The 22,243-nt window shown below is 43.6% G+C and overlaps 2 protein-coding genes across 3 annotated transcripts in view; one reads left to right on the top strand and one right to left on the bottom strand.

Annotated features, from left to right (window-relative positions):
- LOC119165129 (uncharacterized) overlaps nt 1–15,007 on the bottom strand; it is a 92,636-nt gene extending 77,629 nt beyond the window's left edge. The window contains exons 1-4 of one of the 2 annotated variants that reach the window (XM_075872458.1): nt 14,836–15,007; nt 8,785–8,866; nt 6,562–6,630; nt 984–1,114 (exon numbers count right to left, since the gene is read on the bottom strand). In XM_075872458.1, the coding sequence (XP_075728573.1) occupies nt 984–1,114; nt 6,562–6,630; nt 8,785–8,866; nt 14,836–14,977 (424 nt within the window). In that variant the 5' untranslated portion in view covers nt 14,978–15,007. Of the gene's footprint in view, nt 1–983; nt 1,115–6,561; nt 6,631–8,784; nt 8,867–13,502; nt 13,651–14,835 lie in introns of those variants that run through there. The other variant, XM_075872459.1, reaches the window with a different exon arrangement.
- A 166-nt stretch (nt 15,008–15,173) lies between these two features.
- On the top strand, nt 15,174–21,978 carry LOC119183321 (uncharacterized). Its single transcript, XM_037433648.2, has 3 exons — nt 15,174–15,359; nt 15,475–15,637; nt 17,524–21,978. Exons 1-3 carry the CDS (start codon nt 15,185–15,187, stop codon nt 17,939–17,941), a joined length of 756 nt encoding a protein of 251 aa, XP_037289545.2. The 5' UTR covers nt 15,174–15,184; the 3' UTR covers nt 17,942–21,978.
- The last annotated feature ends 265 nt before the right edge of the window (nt 21,979–22,243 follow it).

The following is a 22,243-nucleotide window of genomic DNA, read 5'->3' as shown; positions in this document are numbered from 1 at the left end:
ACGGAAAGAATTTTTTTTTCTTAAATGTTTGTGCATGTAGAACAAAAGTGCCTAGATTCTGTGCATCTGTGACTAGAAGAGAAAGCGACGTAAGGCAAAAAGTGTGCGTAAAAGAGTGACACCGCATGGGGTTATTCGAAGGAGCAAACAAGCAACAAATTGGAATTGAAAATTAAGTTCAGGATTCATACGTGCCCGAGCAACGTGATTATGAAGTCGAAGTGCAGGACTGCAGATATTACTTTTGACTACCCATTGATTTTTCAACATGTTACTACATGTAAGCATACTGGTGTTTTTGCAATTTGTATCCCGCTAAATGAAGGCCAAATCGAAACCATGGCGACAACCATTACACCAAACAAAATATTTGCAGCACTCTTCTCAGTGGACCAGCCGAGTTTTGCCCAAAAGCTACCTCGATGTTTTTATTTTGTAGTTCACATGCATGGCACATTTGCCGTAATATTGTTCAGAATGATTCGCTCCTTCAACATTCACAATCAATTAATTTTAATCTGCACAGAGTGAGTATAATTGCCACCTGCATCCATAGGTCGGCAAAATTGTGGTGCTCACAGAGACTCCCTTCATGAAAACCACATTCAAACAAATTGCAAGAAAATAAGTTTGTTATATCCGAAAATTTGTTATAAAGACTATTCCCAACATTGTATTTATTGCGATAATATTCTTCATTTACTTTGTTTTAACTGATATTTTATCATATCTGCATGCATTAAATTGAGGTTTGAGTTACACTTTGCGCTTCGGGCTCACTTGGACTCAGACTCACTAAAATGTTCCTGAGCTGACCCCACTCAAGCTAACGGAAAAATTACTTGCTTAGACTCTGACTCACGACTCGATTCGAGTCCGAGTGAGTTCGCTGACCAACGCCTGCATCCCTGGATTACAGTAACCAACTGGTATGCTACTCTTGCAGCCGCACTCCCACATTGCAGGACTGCCTGTGCTCTCACCTCGAGTGAGGGCAGTCTTCTTGCGGTAGAGAACCCACAGCCCCGTGACGAGCCGACAGGAGAGTCGGAGGGAGAAACGCAGCGACTGCCGCCCAGCGATCCCATGGGTCAGATCGCTCTTGAGAGCCTCACTGCAATCAATCAGATTTATCGATACACAACATGTTAACTACAAGGCATAATGTATGAAGGCACGCTCCCCAAGGTAGTAAGACTGCGATTTAATTCCTGGAGAGGGTTACATATAAATATTACGAATGTCAGCTCCAGCTTGAGCAAGAAAACATACATAAACCAATATGCATATCAGAACAAGAAAAAAAGTGTTGGAATCAAAACACATGAACAACTTGATGAGTAAAATACAGCATGCAGACACACAAATCAAGTACAACTGAGGAAAGATGCAAGTGAAAGATTTAAGAAATACTGTTTTAATGAATTCCTAATTGATATTAAGGAAAATAAGCAATAATTATACGGGTAAACGATTCCATAGTAAGATCACACAGCACAAGCAAACTCTATCACCTAACCTGAGGCATTTGTGAAAAGAAGCTTGCACCACAAAGTTGACACACTCGGCACAGCAACAGGATCAAAGGGGAACCGACCCCAGATTATGTATACATTCACTCACTGATTCTATCGTCTATTCTAAAGGCAGGAGGACATAACAGAGAGTGAGGTAAGATCAGCACATACACGAAAATCAATACAAATGATCTAATATATAAAGCATAAACTGCTCATAACATAGTTCATTGCAGCCATGAACATCGGCCCTATAACTTTTATCGAAAGTAGCACTTGCACAAAACGTCTTGAGATGGCAGCCTCGTGAGTCCGATAATCGAGGCAAGCAATGCGATCTAAATTTCCGAATGTTTGAAACCTTACACATTCGCGCTGCCAGCAAAATAACACAGAATAAAACAAACAAGAAATCATTATTGCGGGAATTTACAGACTACATTTCAGAACACCTCGGATATGTGCATACAGAGAAATTATGTCAATCAAGACCAAATTTCACGCACTGAAAGGTACTAATCGTTTCATTCATGGGTGCGCACCCTGTGTTCCAGGACACTGCAAACGAATCCCGAACCACTATTCGAATGTTACACCCGCTATCCATGCCCTCATTTTTTTTAAAGAGATAACTCCCATCTTTTCAAGCGCGACCACTGTGAAGAGTTTCATTGATTTCGTACCATACCACAACTTTGATTGCTCACGACCGCTGCCGAAAAAGAAACCAACACTATGGCCTGCAGGTTCGCATGTTGTCACGGAAAGCTTTTCCAAGACAACACGCAAATCGGATGCCAAAAACACACTCAAGCAGCAGTGTGCATTATACGAAGTTAGGGTTCCCGGCCACGAGATGAACTGTGACAAAAGTCCGCCAAGCTTGCATACGCCCATGTATTGGCAACAAAGGTGGCAGCTTGCGCCGTAACCAAACCCATAAAATTTTTAATTAGCAGAGGAGCTTGCAAGCATGACATCTCTTACGACCTACGAAGACGCTTTTCCAAAGAGGAAAGTCAAAGAGCTTGATGTGGAGCTAGGTGATCGCATGTTTCATGTGGAACGGAGGCGGTCGGAAGTAGCCCGAGCTTCCTCACCCAGTGAAACCGCGATGAAGTGCTGCTAAAGTCTCTGAGCTGCTGCCGTGGTTTTAAGGCAACAGCGCTAAAGAGCCCATCTTGCAGAAATACTGGTATTAGCATCACTAGTTGCGCGCGAGAAAATGATCATTTTGTTTAATTGTGATGGAAAAATCGAGAAAGATGGGAAAAAAATAAATATTAAAAGTTTTCATTTTCAAGTGATAACTGAGCCTAAGCCTTCTGCATGGCAATCAGGTGTCACGTCCCCACTTCGAAAAAAAAAAAGCACTCTATGAATGATGTGCAGTCGAAGGGTTGTCTAAGGGCATGTAATTTTGCATGGTGAAATACTGGAATCGAACTAGCATCAATACGCAGGAATTTCACAATGACAGCATGGTTTTCAGCTACCCACACATTACGAAGTGTGCGGCTGTGCAACTGCACATGGCACCTTACGGACGAGTAGTGAGTACTCCGCCAATCAGCAAAAAAATTATGGCATAGTGGGCACTTAGCAACTGTAAATTTTAGCATCGTTTCAAACGGTAGCATTCTACAATAATTTAAATGGCCAATGTTGCTCGCACAAATGTTTCTTTATTTGCAGTGTGGTTGTAGACGATGCGCACAGAGCACGATTACACTGCAGCGTTCTACGCATGAAGGCGAAGATCAGGCACACTGCAAGTTTTTTTTTCTTTCTTCTCCCTCCAGCCTTCATTCGTCTACTCTGCATCCCGTCCTCCTTCGTCACGTCTTTGCTCTCTCCTCGGTGGCGCACCTTCTTTTAGAAGAGCACTCACAACCGCATTTGTCAGCAATCTGGCAACCGCGTTATAACCAGTCTTTCCTTTAGAGGATTGCGCAATAAATGGTATGCATCCATGTGTTGTTCTATCGGAGGGTAAACAGGAGCCAAAAGACACCACGCTATAACCGGCCCTATGCTATAATTGGTCACATTATAAGTGCTCTGAAACGTAATGTATGGGTTGTACGTCCTTAACCCTCAACAGCTCATTTGAAAAAAAAATTCTGGTCTTTCATGTGCCTATTTTTTTTATTGCTGATTTCGATTCCAATTGTACTACAATGTAGCTAATCGATGTTCAAAAAACACTTTAACCACGTACTCAGCCAAATCAACGAAATAAAGTTTATTTCTGAAGAATACATAGGAAACCCCCGACCTGCCTTTAATCAAATGAAAAACCTTATAAACAAAATAGTTAAAGATACCACATCTCTCTTCACTTGTGTAGGCTAAGCACTATTCGGGTACTTAATTCGAGAAGCTTTGGAGCTGTGTGGAAAATTTCAAAACGCGGAATAACGCGAAGCGGCTTTACTGGTGGGCACTAATAATGTTCACACCTGAGCTGTCTTCATCACTACTGGAGCAGCTGCCCTTTCACTGTCATCGCTGTCTTCCCTTTCGGACACAAGATAAATATCTGTACTCGAATCATCATCACTTGAAGACGATTACAAAAACCAATAGCTTCTTTTTCGTGTTCACATGCCAGTTATGCACAGATCACCGCCATCGCATGCCGTCTTTCCATACAAAAACCGCGCTCCTGCGGCGGGAGAAAACTAAATCCTTGAGGAAATGCTGCCATCTAGTGGATGACATGCAATCTAACCCGTAAATGCGTGCTTCTCCACCTTAATGCTATAGGGGAGTACCTGTTCCACTAGGACGAAATCTATTCGTCCTGAGCAGTTTGTTGACAGTTCGGGCAGGACGAGCTCTGCTTCTCCAAAGCAGTTAAGGGTGTTCCACGCCCTACCTGCACAGCCACAACGCACATGCTGGGACTCCTGCCGCACGCAGGCGCAGGACAGATGAGCCAATTGGCGACAGCTCTTTCACCCTCTGCTTGGGTGCGGCAGGTGTACCGGCATGTGTGCTGCGGCTGTGCGACTAGCGCATGGAACGGCCCCAAGAGGTTAAACCACGACAAGATTGTGAGAGAAACCTAAGTGATAGGCTCCAGCAATCTGGAATACTTGGGGTTCTTTAACATCCGTGGCCTCCTAGCACTTCACCTCCATTGAAACGCAGCAGCCGCATCCTTGATTCTAGCCTTCGAACTTCAGGTCGGCAGTCGAGCACACCAACTATCAGACCATTGCAGAGGGTCAGTACGTACAATAGACAGTTTTAGTTGATCAAATGCAATGACCCTGTGCACCGACACACTAGTGGGAGCATGACTGCACTTGCACTGGAACTACGAAAGATGCATGTATTCGCGAACGCACGGAATGCACACGCTAGATCTCGGTGCATACGTCGTGCCATCCATTGCAAACGTGTACCTTACAAGCAGCTCTAATGCAAGATCTCGACCTGTTGGCAGCAAAACAGACAAGATGGCCCCAACCAACAGCAGCACAGTGCATGATCATGGCAACAAAGTCCCTGTGAATCTCGGTGCTTCCCTTGATTTGGAGCTTATACAAATAGCTTGAACCCACTCTTTAAACAGGAGCAGTGGATTCGGGCCTGTGTTCGGTAAGCTTATATATGATCCGTCTGTGAGCAGCACAGCGAAAGCTAGGAAAAGGGCCCCATACAGATTCGTCATCAGAATCGAGCGGCGACACTTCGATTTCTCGATTTCTCCCGATCTTTGCGCAGGCAAGTCTGGGAGGAATCGAGAACATCGCTGGGCTGTCTGAATAGCAGCATTTTCCGCAAGGAGGATAACGGGCACACACTCTGTTGCAGGCGAACCATGGACCGAGGGTTTTCATGCCGTCGTTTCCTACCGGCAATGCATGCTGTTAAGCTCTGGATGTGACAGGCACCGTGATAAACTCTCATTTCATAGAGGCCCATGCTTTTCTTGCAGCTGCCAGCAGAGAATTAGTTGCTTGGCACCCGGGCAAAAGAGAAATCGCAGCTGGGGACTTAATCTCTCCCCTCACAGCAAACCTATAAAAAGCATTGTTGTCTGCTCGACATTTTGCACATACTGTCGCAGGCACCTGCTAGGTGGCTATCAGTGGTGCCAGCCGCACCACTATAGGTGACACACTAGTCGTACAAGCACACATACAATATGAGACATGCATACAAAGTTACTCAGACGCCGAGATGAAACTTTATGAGTAAACACTACAGTCAACCATGTCCTTATTTTTTGCATTAAATAATCAAATTGTAGGCTCAACTAAATGCATGCGCGATCAGTTTTCGGTTGTGTTCTGTCGGAGCAAAAAAGAAAAACACTTTGGACGTCGGTCTCGGACACTGACCGAGCCATCCGACATTGCAGTGTTTCACCAGGCTCAGTAAGGACTCCGTGATTATGCAGAAGGTTCAAATCATTTCGTTATTTAGTGGCCACTAGTTCAAAGAACTCGCAACAACAGGTTGCATCCCCACATGGGGGCATTGCACCTCAAGAGATTACGGGGCTTAGGCGTTTCATCATAGTATCACATAAAGGGATAACAAAGGACTTATGATGCGGTTTGAAATGAAGGCAACTCGTTAGGTCAGTCGTGGTCACTGAATGCCAAGTAGACTGCTGGGCCAGTTCACCAATTCTTCAAACACGTATACAACAAGGGGAACGAACACCGATACAAGAGAAAAAGCAGGAGTGGTTACTGCATTGATGCATTTATTATTTTTAAAGCGTTCTTTTCACTAGTTGCACATATTTTTCAGAAATTCAATACACCAATAAAAGTGATGAGCCTGAAGCCAACGCTTTGACGAGCAAAGTCTTGTAATGCCAGTCTCAAATGCATGTTCATCGAAGCTCGCCATTTTAATTTCAATTGGCACACACAACAGCTGCGCAAGGCATGAAGACATTATACTAAGCACACACAGCAAAAGAGATGAGGAAAGAATCCGTGCTAAGGAGATGAAAGAATTGGAATCGTTTTTTTTTTTTTTTGTCCAATAACTAAGTCAGTTAACGCAATGAACTCACCTCATGCTGGACAAGGACACGGCCATAAGCTGGGCTTTGCCTACAAACTTGGGCGAGGCTGCTGCCATCCTGAAAGCAACAGGTTGCAGACAAATTAGCTGCACTTTACTTGTCAAAACTGCCACTTGAAGGCGTCAGATCAGACTTTGACGATGTTTTTCTTTTTACAGTGTAAGCTGTCAGATGCTTGCAACAGCAGCCAATTTCGGTGATTATGTCCTTCACCGCCTCCGCCGGTGTCCGTCGCAGCTACCGCGCACAGCGAGAAATAAATTTGTCGAAAATGGAGCCAGTTTCAAACCGCGAGCACGATCGGTCAGTGAAGCTGCAGGCAGATGAATGTATGTGATTGGCTAATGAGATCATGTGCATTGATGACATCGTCATCATCGTTTTGATCATGTCATATTGTTTTATTTCTTTATTCACTCCACCCTCTGTTCACGTGACCTGTACCATGAATGCACTACTGCTATGATGACAACGATGGCACATGAGGGACCAAGACAGCTTAGCTGCAAAAAAATAGTGATGATGATGATGATGATGATGATGATGATGATGATGGTGATAATAATAATAATAATAATAATAATAATAATAATAAGGCATTTTCGCCCCCGGGCTGCCAAGCCTGAAACAAGTGCAGAGCTGGCCAGCCATTTTTTTTTTCTTTGATTTTCTCTTTCTTTTTTCATTTATAACTACTTACTTCTTTTTGCCCATTTTATTTCCTTTCGCTCTCCATTTATCGTTTGCTTCTTTTTTTTCCAATTTTGATACGCAGTCTTCCTAGCGTTACGCCCAGCGATGACAGCCTACAACAGCCTGGGCCCCCCAAGTGTTCCACACTTCAAACAGGTTCCAGCCAAAATTTAACCCCGGCATTCATTGTGACAGCCGAGCATTATTTTAAGACACAGCACAGCATAAGATATATACTCCTTGGGTCGGGACACGTCTCGACTTGCATGCAATAGACATGCGTCTGACTGGCGTGACTGGAGCCTGATTTCAGAAGGCTGCTCCTTCACCTTAAGTTCTGTGATTGTTGCGAGGTATTTTGCACAGGCCCTGAGTTTTGTATTTTTGCGCCATTTCAACTGCGAAAAGAGGTTGGCCACTAATTCTTCCGAGGCAACATATCGTGGTGAGCAAGGCGTTCGATGGAAGTGGACAGCAACATACATGTGGGACATATATATATATCATTTACACTGAAATCTCGTTATCACAAAGTTACATCTTACAGAAAAATAAGTTCGTTAATGTATCCAAAAATGTGTTATAAAGGTACATTCCTGGCACTGCATCTGCTGCAAGACTATTCTGCATGTACTTTGTTATAACCGATATTTCGTTATATCCAAGTTTGTTATATCAAGGTTTTTGAGTGTGTTACTTCATTACTCGAACCGATAAGCCAACATAAACCCAGTTCGCCAAAACTGGCCAGTGTTGGCATTCAAGTTATGGCAGTACATGTCATCTACATTATGTCACGTACATTTAACACATTCCAGCAAATGAAATTGTTGCAACAGCATATTTGTCATCCTTGTCATATGATTCTCGATTGTTTTTTTGTTTTTTTTTTGTCACACACATTACGATACACTACATGCCTAGCATTGCCCTCGTGCTGCCAATCACTGCCATCTTGGTTGGCTTAATTAATAGCATGACCACATTGAAAAGGCATTCATTCTGGGTTCTGTCTTCAGGCCTGGAAAAATTTCTCAACAACTAAGAAGGTTTCTGCTCTGAGAGATCCGTGTGAATTTCCTTGAAGCATTGTGCCGAAAACAGGTGCTTCATTTACGCCATTCACATCACGTTAGCTTTTATGCCGCTTCAGATCCTCGCTACATCAGAGCTCGGGTGCGACTGCTGGCCTGCGCAATGCTTAGCTTATAAAGCCCATTACACATCCTGCCTACGCGGAGCGTGCTATTAGCAACAACAGCGCCAACTACCAAGCAGTCTCATTACACTCAAACCTCGATATAACGAACATGGTTATAACAAATTACTGGTTATAAAAAAGTCAATGAAGAATACTCTTTTCACAAACACAGTGCAACAGATAAACATTAATAACGAATTTTCAGATACAACAAAGTTATTTTGGGAGCAGATGTGACTTTGTTACAATGAGGTGTGAATGTGCTTAGTGAAGAAACTCTCTGCATAGGCAGTAATTATGATGAATGTGTTTCTCACCACAGCATCCCAAACTTCCCGCGGCGACGGTGAAGAATATGATGAGCATAGAACATGGTGGCGTGTATTCGGGGCGAACCACCTGGAATGAATAGATGTGGGTCATACGCGACATCTGCAAGTGTCGCAGACATGTTCCCACAGGAATGTTGGCCACACAACACGAAGTGTGTTGGAACACTAGTATCCAGTAGTATAGCCGTACACCAACGAAATTACTGAGTGGAGAAGCTTCCACAAGCAATAAACCAACACATAATCTTGCACAGGTAGCTATGACAGTCAACGAGCCGAGTGAAAAGCCGTGGTAATTAACATTTTTACTGTTGGGTGTTTCTGGCGGTGACACGACCTCATTGTCCACTCTGTTGAGGGAGTATCAAGGAATCTTGAAACACAAGAAAAGAGCACGCCGTAAAGTCAAGACGCCAGATAGAGATGAAAAGGAAGTACAACAAGCTCGTGCACAACTCATTGCAGCAAACAAAGCTGTGGCGAGCTTGCAAAAGCAGCAATCGAGCCATGTTTTGGTCTATTGCAGAGGCAATGGTGTGTACCTCTGAACACCACAGTAAACACTCAAACAAAATACAAAAAAAGAAGAGAGAGAAAAATATGCAAGCATGTTACGAACGGCAGAGCAACCCTTGTACCCACAATCGCACGTGCACTACATGGTACCTCAGACCGAGAGAGCAGCGCACATAGTACCCCCCCCCCCCACCCCCCTCTTCCAATCAGCAATGAAGCGTAGGGCGCAGGCAGTCCATGCTGTTCAATGCAAATACTGACACATCAAGAAGCGAAAATAAATGTTTTTAGAAAGATTCCACCGACGATGCAACCAGAAATTCACGTTAAGACCCGCCAGCTTTGTGCTTTGGCGGGAATTTGTGAACGCACAGTGGAGAAAATGTACTGGTACATTAGTGACACTGCGGGTGTGAGTTGGAGGAAGGGGGGAGGTGTGGGTAAAGCAAGAACATGCGGACATGACAGTGACAACAAAAGGGTTAATGCATGTCTCATTCAGCGAGACCGAAGACGACTTACAACAAACGATTCAATAGCTCTGAGCCGGTTTAACGACAATTATGCTCTTTGATCCAGGGAACATCGCAGAAAAATGAAGCAAGAGCAATAGCATACCACACGTAGCGCTGAATGTGGGCTGATTTCATTGCAATGCACTGACAAGAAACATTAAAGAAATGACGCAAGAAATTGCCAAAACTCACAATATAGCATGGTCAAAAGACAGGTGTAAGAGTACATCGTCTACTTCACTGTCAGACAAAGCAATTAGATATCGCTTGGCTACCTTGCGAAAAACTAGCTTTCACTGTGAGCAAGCAGCACCTTGTAACATTGACCCTTCTATTTCTTTACTTCTCTGTATTTATGGTTTATTTGTGATGTGCTGTTCATGCCTCCATGTCGTCTTCATTTTTCTGTGCCATTTCCGTGGGCTAAGATTCCCGAACCAACCAGCTAACAAGTTTACCCTATCAGATCATCTTGTAAGATCCTAAGAAAAAACTGAAGAGCTTGGGAATGTAGAGACGGTTGGCAATTTGGCAGTAAGTCTCAAGACCATTAGCAAGAATGCATTTATACCCAGGTCACAGCCATTATTACAGGGCATGTCAATCATGGAGAAAATTGCCGAAGAAAAAAACATGGACTGCAGTATTTACAGCCGTTACCACAAATCTCCAGCCATGTGCTCTTCAAACAAACTTTGTGGTTTCACGACAGCTTTACGAGAACACTGCCCGGTCAGAGAAGGGTAGTAGCCGACCACACACGGACACCGATGATTTCTCATAAACATTTATGAGAAAGAAGCCATTACCAGAAGCTTAATTATCACCAAGCCCGAGAAAAAACAAATTCAGTTAGAGTGGTCTGGCACAGATCTTCTCGTTAACTATTTCTGGCTAATATGCATTGCTTAGTGTAATGATTTGGCTGAAAAACAAGTGAGCCGTAAATAAAGATTGAGACTGGTTTGTTTTTAAACGTTGTCAGTACAATCTCCCCCACTCCATTGACATTTGAGGATGTGGGGCAATTTCTGAAAACCAGTAAGACCTGCTATGCTGAGTTAAAAGGCAAGGTAGGCACTACTGCGCATTACTTTGGTTGCTGTTAGCCCTTCGGGCTTGGAAGTCGGCGTCTCTACATTACACGCATGTGCATTGTGGTGAGGCGCAGTTATGGTGGCATGGCATACCTATGATGCGGCGCGTGATTAAAATGCACCGTCAAAGCACGGGTGCGGAAAAATAGAATGATATACTATAACTGGCTCACATTAAACGAATCGGAGGCATTTAACAAACACTTGGATTGTTAACCAATGCAGTTTGTTTGATCCAAGGCTGGAGCATGTGGTTTCTGAAAAACAACCAAAAGTTTGCCTGCACTGAGTGACTTTGACCAGTCACTGGTTGTGAATCTGTCAACAGTCAAATATGTCAACAGTCATGCCAGTCATTGGTTGTAAATCTGTGAACAGAAAGCTATCATGATGAACCAGCACGTGCTATGTTCATCTTCCTAATTTAATGCTTCACTCCCAGAACCCTTGTGCTGATTTGTCCGGGATGGAATGACTCTGATATGTGAAGGGAACTAGTACAGAGAGAGAAAGAAATAAGGCGAAGAAAAGAAGAAAGTTCCTCGACAATTAAGGCAGAGTTCAAATCCATGTACCCACAATCCAAAGGGGCGGAGCATTGTGACCACTTGGTTATCTTCATGGGTGTGCTGGCAGAGCATAACATAGTCTTGTTAAGCATGGTACACAAGAGGGTGGGAAATGAAAGTCAAAAGGAGGAAAAGTCGGAGGGGAGATATAAAGCATAGCAAAGAAAGAAAGAGGGAACCAGCCTACCAGGAAGAAAAAGAGAGACAACAAGAGGGAGATTCAGAGACAGAGGCAGCGGGAAATAGAGAGATAGAAAGTGAAGATAGAGAAAAAAAGGTGCGAGGAATAGAAATAAATAGATAAAGATGGAAGAAATATAAACAAAGACAGAAAAAAAAGAAATAGGGAAAAACAAAAAAGATCAGGAAAGAAAGAAGGCCACCCAGCCCCGTAACTTTCTTCTGCCTTGGCACCATGATTACGAAGCCAGCTCAATTATTTTTTTTTTTTACAGCGAAAGCTGTTATGAGATCAAAACACAGGTCGACCGCGGCGCAGTAGTTGTCCACCACCACCCCTGCTGGTCTCTATAACCAGTATCGAAATAATAAGAACTTGGTAAATAAAAAACGCCAATGACACAATGGGAATCGAACTAGGGACCGCTGCGTGCCAGCCCAGTATTCTACCACTGAGCCACGCCAGTGCTTCGAACTCATTTATAAACTGGCCTTATGCAGGCTTGATGTCAGGAAAGGAATCGCGTTAATACGAGTAATAAAGCATTTTACAGCATCACAAGAACAGCCAAGGCATCCCACAATGAGAATTGTGTAACGAGTGGGTTGGCCAATGATCCAACCCATCAGAAAACTTGTTCTTGATTCCTATTACCTGTGGCGCATAGCCACTTCAGGCATAGTTCTTCATTGTCGTCAACCACTGCTTAAAAAAAATTGCACAAAATTTTTAACAAGTGTGACGCGGATATTACCACGCTTCTCCAAAGAATGACAAAGGATAGCAATGCTGGCCTATTACATAAAAAATTGTGATTATTTATGCCGTAGTAGGTACCCATCACTACAAAAAAGTATATGCTTATGTCGTAGTGAGTACCCAGCAGTGTGCTTGCAGCAGTTATGAAAATATAGTGTTTAGAAAAAGCTCTGAAAGGCCCCTCTTCTAACTTTTGCCGTGACAGTGCTGCGCGTTCCGCGCAGTCCTGGCGTTTTTCTTTTTTTTTTCTTTCCTCGCTTAATTCACCGCCAATATCTCGGTCGAAGTGCGCGGCATACTGCGTCCTGCAATTTCAGCGTACCTCGCCACAATACACGGTTTGTGTGTCCTGCGGTAAAGTTCGCTAAAACACACACACAAGAACAGCGGCAAGGACATCGTTGCACTGCCTATTTATACTAGCGTTTGCCCAACGGCATCTACCTTCATCATCGCAACGCCGTGAAGGCTGTCGAAAAGTGACGATTTTAAAAGACTTATCCGCATACCTCACTGACGAATTACAACTCATGATTACTGAACTGCACACGGAAAGCAGAAAAGTAAGTCTGAAAATTGGTATGCACAAAGGTGAAGTAATGTGCAACAGTCTCGGCATAAAACAGCACTTTGCGATAGGAGGTCTGAATTTTTTCCATTCAGTGCGGCTTCCCCACTGAACCACCATACAAGAAAATGTTTCCGGAAAGCCTACATCTGCTGCGAAAAGGCGCATACCGCATGGCAGCTAGTGCGATCACGCAACGCATGTTCATCTGTACTACCTACGGTGATTACACAGCACTCTGGTAGTGAATACAACACTTGCACAGTTGCGGTTTCTGTTGAACGTTGCGCCTCCTCTCAAATCGCGCGACCGACCGTCCCGCCATTTTTCGAAACCGACTGCCGAGCGGCGGGCGCAATCTCACGATTCCCAAACCACCGATCGAGTTCGTGCACTGCTCAGATCGAGCGCCGATCGATGAGCATCAAGATATGCACTCACCATGAAACACATCAATCACCGAAACGTGAAATGCGAGTAAAACACAGCTAAACTTACCGCACCACTGTCAGCAACCGACGACGGTGCACCTTGCGCGACTGTTACGCAAGACCGTTGGTCACGATCCCGTTCAAACTTGAATATTCAAACTGCTTCTCTGGTGACGTCACCATTTGAATTATGCACTCTACGCTTTTCTAAACAACAATATAAACTTTGCACTCGCATATTGCATTGTTCTGAAGGGCTCACGGCAATTACCAACTTGAAAAGATATTCCACAAGTGAGTTTTGGTTTCGGAATTATTTTGAATTGGTGTCTTCCTGACGTCACAGTCGACATCATGAGCGCTACTGTGTTCAATAATGTTCAAGTTGACAGGTACAGCATAATTGCACGCTTTTTAAGCCCGTAGTACCACTGCTGATTTTAAGCTCGAATGGACGCGTGGTTCACGGGCACGTGCAGCATGCAATGAATTTCGGAACTTTCGAGCACGTTTTATTTTTTAGACAATGGCCGAACTTTACCTTAGTATATATGCACGTGAGAACAATATTTTCGCTACTATGTGTAGTCATGACGCACCACACGTGGCATGAGAGTTGTTCTTTTGTCGCCACGCTGTAGCACGTGTATAATTCATTGTTTGAAGAAACGCGAACCTAGCACACACACACACAAAAGAATCGATCATTGCATTGTGTACCTGAAATTATGATCTAAAATTGGAAGAATTAAGTTCCGGGTTTACTAATAAGCGTGTTGAATTGAACATAATATGCGTGTTCGGCATAACAACTCTATGCGGTCATATATATTATTCCTTCTAATTCACGAATCGCGATACGGCGCAATTAAAGTGCGTACCTTCGACCAGTAGCGTATGTGGTATTCACACTAGGCGTACCGCCCCATTTCCTTAAAAAAAAAAAAACATTTCTTATTGTCCTTACCATGACATGCATAAAGTGCAAAACGCGACCATTAAAACTTCCCCCCCCCCCTCAAAAAAGATAAATTCTGCCGATGCCCGTGGCTTGGACGCGCTCTGCAGCACGTACGGTCGTATACTTGAATTTGTAACCTACTATTTCAACTGGCAGCACTGCTCGGGTGACAGTATACACAAGTTCACCGGAATTTATAGACCTTTCACTCGAGGCTTTCTGGGCCACCTCCATAGATCCTCTCGGGGTGTTGTATATACGTAAACTGTGATGTTATTGGGGCAGGACCGCTCCAGAAATAATCAGACAGCACGCCAGTGCACAAACACACGTCCAACTTCTATTGTACCCTTCACACATGGACAACCCACACATTACGAAGTTCCTAACACAAAAACACGCGGCTAAACTAAATGAATAAGTAGAACGTTCGGCCTACAGTTCAGGTCGTCGGGGTAGTAGCCTGGGCCGTCGTTGATGCCCCGTCGGCACCATTCAGTGGCGAAGTCGACGTTGGGCGGCGTCGCCCGTCGGAGGCAATACACTCCGACGTAGCGCGCGCGCGCGCGCGCGCGCGTCATGGCGACGTTACGTTGGCGAAAACGCGACCCTCTATAGTCCGGCGGCACCTGGCGCCGACGCGAACGGCGGCATCTAGCGCGCTCTGGCGTCGTCCGGCGCCGAATGCAACCGAGTGCATTTCGCGCCGACCACGCCAAGAAAGTTAGCGCCTAGCGCCCTCTCTCGTCGAAGTAGAGACTCGCTACTCGGCGAGCTGTCAGAAGAAGATGGCGTCTTCGCAAGCAAGCGTGCCGGACCTGTGCGGCTCTCAAATCGAGAGGTTTTTGGACGCCGTCCAGCAACATCCTTGTGTCTACGACACCAAAAGAATGGATTACCGGGATGCGGAGCGAAAAAGCAACGCGTGGGAGCAGATACGTGTGTACTCCGGCCTCTCAAAAGGTACGTCGGTGCAACACACGTGTGTGTATTGTCAGTGCCTCCTCTGGCATTGTATACGTGTCCGGACATGCTGTGCATTCAGCGCCTGTTTGTTGTCTTGTTTTCCCTGTTTCAGTCGATGAGTGCCTGAAACTGTGGAAGCGGCTGAGGGATCGGTACACTCGCGAACTCAAAGCTATTGAAGAGACGAAAAGGAGTGGCAGCGGCTACGTGTCTCGACGGGCCTGGGAATTCACAGAGTCCATGGCCTTTTACAAACACTGCGGCCGTCAGAGGAAGTAAGTTAAGCATTTTTGAAGTTGTGTGATCACATTCATACCTGCTTATATTGCGTACACTTAGACGACTATGTTTTTATGACTGGGTTTCTTGCTTTCTTGTATAAAGGTTTCCGCACACCACAGTCGTGTCATGCAGTGAAGCAGAGGGAGTTTTCTGTGCCCTTTACGCGATCGTGATTCGTTTTGCGTTTTCAGAGTGCACATCAGTAACATTTTTTGTGTGTTCACTTAAGATATACGAGTTTGTTGTACTTGCCTCGGCCCGCGCCCACTTATTTCATCCTCCATAGAATGTTCAGGGTACTATACAACTGTCCCTTTAATCCTTGCACGAAATAGCAAACACTGAGTACTTCGACAAAATTTTTGCTCTCATTTGAGTTTCTTATTGCACACATATAAGAAACTCAAACCACCTGTCTGATCGCTCCCAGTTTGTGTGCATTAATAATCAGAACTCATTTCTTCTGCCGGTTACTTCAGGTGTCCCACAGGGCAGTGTACTCGGTCCCCTACTATTTTTGATACACTGTAACGATGTAGTAAATTGTGTAAACCCACCTGTTAACGTTCGACTTTTTGCAGATGATTGTATTCTGTTCAACTCGATAAATAGTTCTAATGACCAAGCAGCTCTCCAGTCCACTCTAAACAATATATGTTTATGGTGCAATCAATGGGGGATGAAACTAAACTTGGATAAATCAGTTCTGCTCCGTGTCACTAACAAGAAAAAGCCAGTACTAACTGACTACACGCTCTCTAACCAACCTCTTAAAGAAGTTAAGGAATACAAGTATCTTGGTGTCACTCTAACGAATAATTTAAGTTGGAATTCCCACATTAAACAAGTTTCTTCCGCAGCTTTCCGCAAATTATGCATGCTAAGGCACAAACTTAAGGATGCTCCTACAAAAGTGAAATTTTTAGCTTACAAATCCTTGATTCTCCCTAAATTAGAATATGCATGCATTGCCTGGGATCCTTATACTAAAACTAACATTGATGCATTAGAAAAAAATTCAGCGGAGGGCAGTTCGTTTCATTTATTCTCTTTACAAGCCTGGTAGTTCTGTAACTAGTGTAATGCTTTCAAATGGTATCATATCTTTGCAGTCGAGACGCAGATTCTTACGTCTCAAATTTTTGTACCAACTTTTTAACCGCAAATTTGCTCTAAACCCTGACCCCTACCTCACACCACTAAGAACACTCCAGACTCGGCATTCACACGCACTTTCTTTAACACCATATTTTGCTCGTACTAACTTGTTCAAATTTTCCTTCTTTCCTCGTATCATTGAAGAGTGGAACGATTTGCCTGCAAGCAGTTTACACTCTCCCGATCTTATTTACGCTGAAATTTGAAGTTGTTTTTCTAAACTATTCCAACTATTTCCTCTTTTCTCTCCCCCCTCTTTCCTTTTGTTGCTTTTATATAAATATGTCACGCTTTCCACTTTCTTTATTGTTGATGTTGTTTTGAAATGTGTATGAAGACTGTATTATCTTGCCCTTCCTGCTTTGGCCTCTGGCCAGCAGTATTTATAAATAAATAAAAATAAACATATGTTGTACAAAATAGGCACAAACTGTACGGTCCCATAGCCAAAAGCTAGTGCCGATTCCCTTGGAAGTATACATAGCTGAGTTATCCACGTGTGGATGGCTCCGCGATTGGCACGCCACTTATGAAACCCGTTTTTTTTTTTTTTAAGTGAGTAGAGCGGTATTGTAGTTTACACTTGATACTATTGGTCCGAATAATCGTTCGGCATTCTGAGCGAGCGATGCATCCAAATTTAAAGGGGACAGAAGTATGCTTTTAGTTGACAGTCGTGCACCTGTTTCCCTTTACAACAATGTATGCATTTTCTCTGCAGAATGACATGCAGTCTGGAGCTAGCCACTTATGGTGATGATGGCGAGACGGCCGAGAGCATCTTTGCAACCATGGGAAATACGCCGCCATCACCCTCAGGTGTTGAAAGTCCCATGGATTCCCTACAGGAGCTATCGATGCCAGCAACGTCGCCACCATTGGCAGAACGGCCACCGGAAACCGGTAAAGAAGAGGCTGCAGCAAAGCATAAAAAAGGAAAAAAGAACGACAACTTTGAAGAGCAGCTGTTGAGCAAACTCGACAGCAAAATGGGAGAAAATGAGGCCTTTGGTATATCCATTGGCCTCAGCTTAGACAACATGCCACGTAAGGTGGCACTGAAATGCAAAGCACGAATAATGACATTGATTGCAGAAATGGAGGAAGAAAACGATGTGCACACCATCAACATTAGTTAAACTTTGGTTATGATAATTCTTGAATATGTTTTTTTCTCTTTAAGTACTGCTGCACTTTAAAAATTATAAGTTTTCTAGAGGTAACAGGATAGCGTAAATGTACTATGTTCGCATCAGAAATCATGTAAGGTCTACTTGCTTTCTTGTTTGTTATGCTTCTCTTTTTGCTCGTGGGCGATGCCGACACCGAATATTCTGCGAAACAATTTCCTAAATGCTATCGCATTAAAAAGTAGCAAATCGATACAAATGCAATTTATGGTTTCCTACATGCCAAAACCATGATCTCATTATGAGGCACACTCTAAATGGAGTTAATTTTGACTGCCTGTGATACACTATGAAGCTGCTAAATTCAAGTACATGGGTGTTCTGCCATTTCGCCCCTATCCATATGCGGCCACAAGGTTCAGAAACAAACCATCGTTATTCGCAGAGCTACACTTCGCCTGCTAAGCTTCCATGCCGGGTTATCAATACAGAGAATACAAATGTGGTATAATGCAAGTGTGATACGCTGTTTACCAATGCTGTGAAAAAATATATTAAGTGCCAGTACACGGACAATATGTATACAACATTATGTATCTTGAACGCCACATAGTATGTTACTGTGAGCATTTCTTTCTTGGTGATGTGTGTTCCATTACTATCCAAGATCTCTTTCTGGCATTAAATTAAGAGTGGTATTCTGTTTATTGCGCGAATTTCCAGCATGACATGCTTTAAAAAGTGCACTTGTTTTGCATGTCTAGTCTGTCTTTCCAATGTGGCAATGTCTTAGAATATGTGACAGATATTTTTGCCTATTTTTCATGTTATTGTGCACCTTATCAAACGTTTAACTTTTGCCACATGCAATGTATTTGAGCATTGTATATAGTAGTACAAAAGTTTCACAATATGTCTAATACATAGGGAACAGACTTCATGCAGCATCAAACAAAGGGCTCCATTCCACCGTGACAATGAATGTTTTATTCTCAGGTGTTTTTTCTACACATTTCAGAGGTTTGTTCATATTCTTCCAATGCAACATCCCAGAACAAGCAGACAACGCAGGCTGGCAGTTGAGATAACACGCATACGTACGCCTTGTGTGTGTGTGTGTGTGTAAAATTATCTGAATATCTCCATTTTTGTTTTTCACTTGCTGCATTTTTATCTCTGTGTTGCACACAAGTATATCATGTTATTAACACATCATCATCATCATCAGCCTGACTACGTCCACTGCAGGACAAAGGCCTCTCCCATGTTCCGCCAGTTAACCCGGTCCTGTGCTTGCTGCTTCCAATTTATACCCGCAAACTTCTTAATCTCATCTGCCCACCTAACCTTCTGTCTCCCCCTAACCCGCTTCCCTTCTCTGGGAATCCAGTCAGTTACCCTTAATGACCAGCGGTTATCCTGTCTACGCGCTACATGCCCTGCCCATGTCCATTTCCTCTTCTTGATTTCAGCTATGATATCCTTAACCCCCGTTTGTTCCCTAATCCACTCTGCTCTCATCTTGTCTCTTAAGGTTACACCTACCATTTTCCTTTCCATTGCTCGCTGCGTCGTCCTCAATTTAAGCTGAACCCTCTTTGTAAGTCTCCAGGTTTCTGCTCCGTAGCTAAGTACCGGCAAGATACAGCTGTTATATACCTTCCTCTTGAGGGATAGTGGCAATCTACCTGTCATAATTTGAGAGTGCTTGCCGAATGTGCTCCACCCCATTCTTATTCTTCTAGTTACTTCAATCTCGTGGTTTGGCTCTGCGGTTATTACCTGCCCTAAGTAGACATAGTCTTTTACAACTTCAAGTGCACTATTACCTATCTCGAAGCGCTGCTCTTTGCCGAGGTGGTTGTACATTACTTTCGTTTTCTGCAGATTAATTTTAAGACCCACTTTTCTGCTCTCCTTGTCTAACTCCGTAATCATGAGTTGCAATTCGTCCCCCGAGTTACTCAGCAATGCAATGTCATCGGCGAAGCGCAGGTTACTAAGGTATTCTCCATTGACTCTTATCCCTAACTGTTCCCATTCTAGGCTTCTGAAAACCTCCTGTAAGCACGCGGTAAACAGCATTGGGGAAATTGTGTCCCCCTGCCTTACACCCTTCTTGATTGGTATTCTGTTGCTTTCTCTATGAAGCACTATGGTAGCAGTTGATCCCCTGTAGATTTCTTCCAGAATGTTTATATATACTTCATCTACGCCCTGATTCCGCAGTGTTTGCATGACGGCTGATATTTCTACTGAATCAAACGCCTTCTCGTAATCTATGAAGGCTATGTATAGTGGTTGGTTATACTCTGAGCATTTCTCTATTACCTGATTGATAGTATGAATGTGGTCAATTGTTGAGTAGCCTGTTCGAAATCCTGCTTGTTCCTTTGGTTGATTGAATTCTAATGTTTTCTTTACTCTGTTAGCAATTACCTTTGTAAATAGCTTGTATGCTACAGAGAGCAAGCTGATCGGCCTGTAATTCTTCAAGTCCTTGTCATCTCCTTTCTTATGTATTAAGATGATGTTAGCGTTCTTCCAAGACTCTGGTACTCTTCCCGCCAGGAGACACCTCGTAAACAGGGTGGCTAGTTTTTCTAACACAATCTGTCCTCCATCTTTCAGCAGATCTGATGTTACCTGATCCTCACCAGCAGCTTTGCCCCTTTGCATGCTCTCCAAAGCTTTTCTGACTTCTTCTATCATTACTGGTGGGGTGTAATCTGGGTTACTGCTAGTTCTTATAGTATTAAGGTCGTGGTTGTCTCGGCTACTGTACAGATCCCTGTAAAACTCCTCCGCTATCTTAACTATCCTATCCATATTGGTAGTTATTTTGCCTTCTTTGTCCCTTAGTGCATACATCCGACTTTTGCCTATCCCAAGTTTCCTCTTCAATGCTTTGACGCTTCCTCCGTTTTTCAGAGCGTGTTGAATTCTCTCCATGTTATACCTTCTTACATCGCGTACTTTACGTCTATTAATCAACTTCGAAAGCTCTGCCAGTTCTATTTTGTCTGTTGTACTTGACACTTTCATGATTTGACGCTTCTTAATTAGGTTCTTCGTTTCCTGTGAAAGCTTGCCAGTGTCCTGTCTAACTACCCTGCCTCCAACTTCCACTGCACACTCCATAATGATACTCGTCAGATTATCATTCATTGTATCTACGCTAAGGTTGGTTTCCTCACTGAGAGCCGAGTACCTGTTCTGCAGTGACACTCTGAATTCCTGTACTTTCCCTCTCACTGCTAGCTGATTGATTGGCTTCTTGCGTATCAAGTTCTGTCGTTCCTTCTTCAAGTCTAGGCGAATTCGAGACCGTACCATTCTATGGTCACTGCATCGTACCTTGCCAATCACTTCCACATCCTGCACGATTCCAGGGTGTGCACTCATTATAAAGTCTATTTCGTTCTTATTTTCGCCATTAGGGCTCCTCCATGTCCACTTGCGGTTTTCTCGTTTTCGGTAGAAGGTATTCAAAATCCGTAAATTATTGCGTTCTGCGAATTCTACTAGTAGCTCTCCTCTGGCGTTTCTAGTACCGATGCCATAATCTCCTACTGCCTGGTCTCCAGCCTGCTTCTTCCCTACCTTTGCATTAAAGTCGCCCATCACTATAGTATACTGTGTTTTTACCTTACTCATTGCCGATTCCACGTCTTCATAGAAGCTTTCAACTGAAGCGTCATCATGGCTGGATGTAGGCGCGTAAGCCTGTACTACCTTCATCTTGTATCTTTTATTCAGTTTAATTACGATACCTACCACCCTTTCATTAATGCTATAGTATTCCTCTATGTTGCCAGCTATGTTTCTGTGAATGAGGAACCCCACTCCCAGTTCTCTTCTGTCTGCCAAGCCCCTGTAGCAAAGGACGTGCCCATTCTGTAGCACCGTATAGGCCTCATCTGTCCTCCTAACCTCACTGAGCCCTATTATATCCCATTTAACACCCTCTAGCATAGGTAAGTGTAACTGCTCTTGATTTATTGTGCACTTCATTCAAAAGTTATCATTAAATTCCATTTTTTCTACGTGATGCTCTCTATGTTATCTATGCATGCGGTAAATGTTTTAAAAACAACGAGCTCACAGACCTCTGCCATGCACACTTGATATAAAAAGACACACAAATGCCTCGCGGTTCAAAACATTCGCTACAGTGTGCTTTTAGCTTACATATAACAAAATAACAGCTTGTTGGTCATCGATTTTCACTTACTGGCGTACATTGCTAACAAACCCGATGCAAGAAGGGTTTGAAATTAACCTGTCAGGGTGACATTTCCGAAATCACAT

The sequence above is a fragment of the Rhipicephalus microplus genome, chromosome 8 (assembly GCF_043290135.1).
Source record: "Rhipicephalus microplus isolate Deutch F79 chromosome 8, USDA_Rmic, whole genome shotgun sequence".
NCBI classification, from domain to species: domain Eukaryota; kingdom Metazoa; phylum Arthropoda; class Arachnida; order Ixodida; family Ixodidae; genus Rhipicephalus; species Rhipicephalus microplus.
This window is presented reverse-complemented; position numbering and strand designations above follow the sequence as displayed.

Excerpts from the sequence above, each read along its gene's own strand:
- LOC119183321 (XM_037433648.2), top strand. The coding sequence starts at position 15,185 with ATGGCGTCTTCGCAAGCAAGCGTGCCGGACCTGTGCGGCTCTCAAATC. Across the intron at positions 15,360-15,474 it reads GTACTCCGGCCTCTCAAAAG|TCGATGAGTGCCTGAAACTG; the intron begins GTACGTCGGTGC and ends TCCCTGTTTCAG. Across the intron at positions 15,638-17,523 it reads CACTGCGGCCGTCAGAGGAA|AATGACATGCAGTCTGGAGC; the intron begins GTAAGTTAAGCA and ends TTTTCTCTGCAG.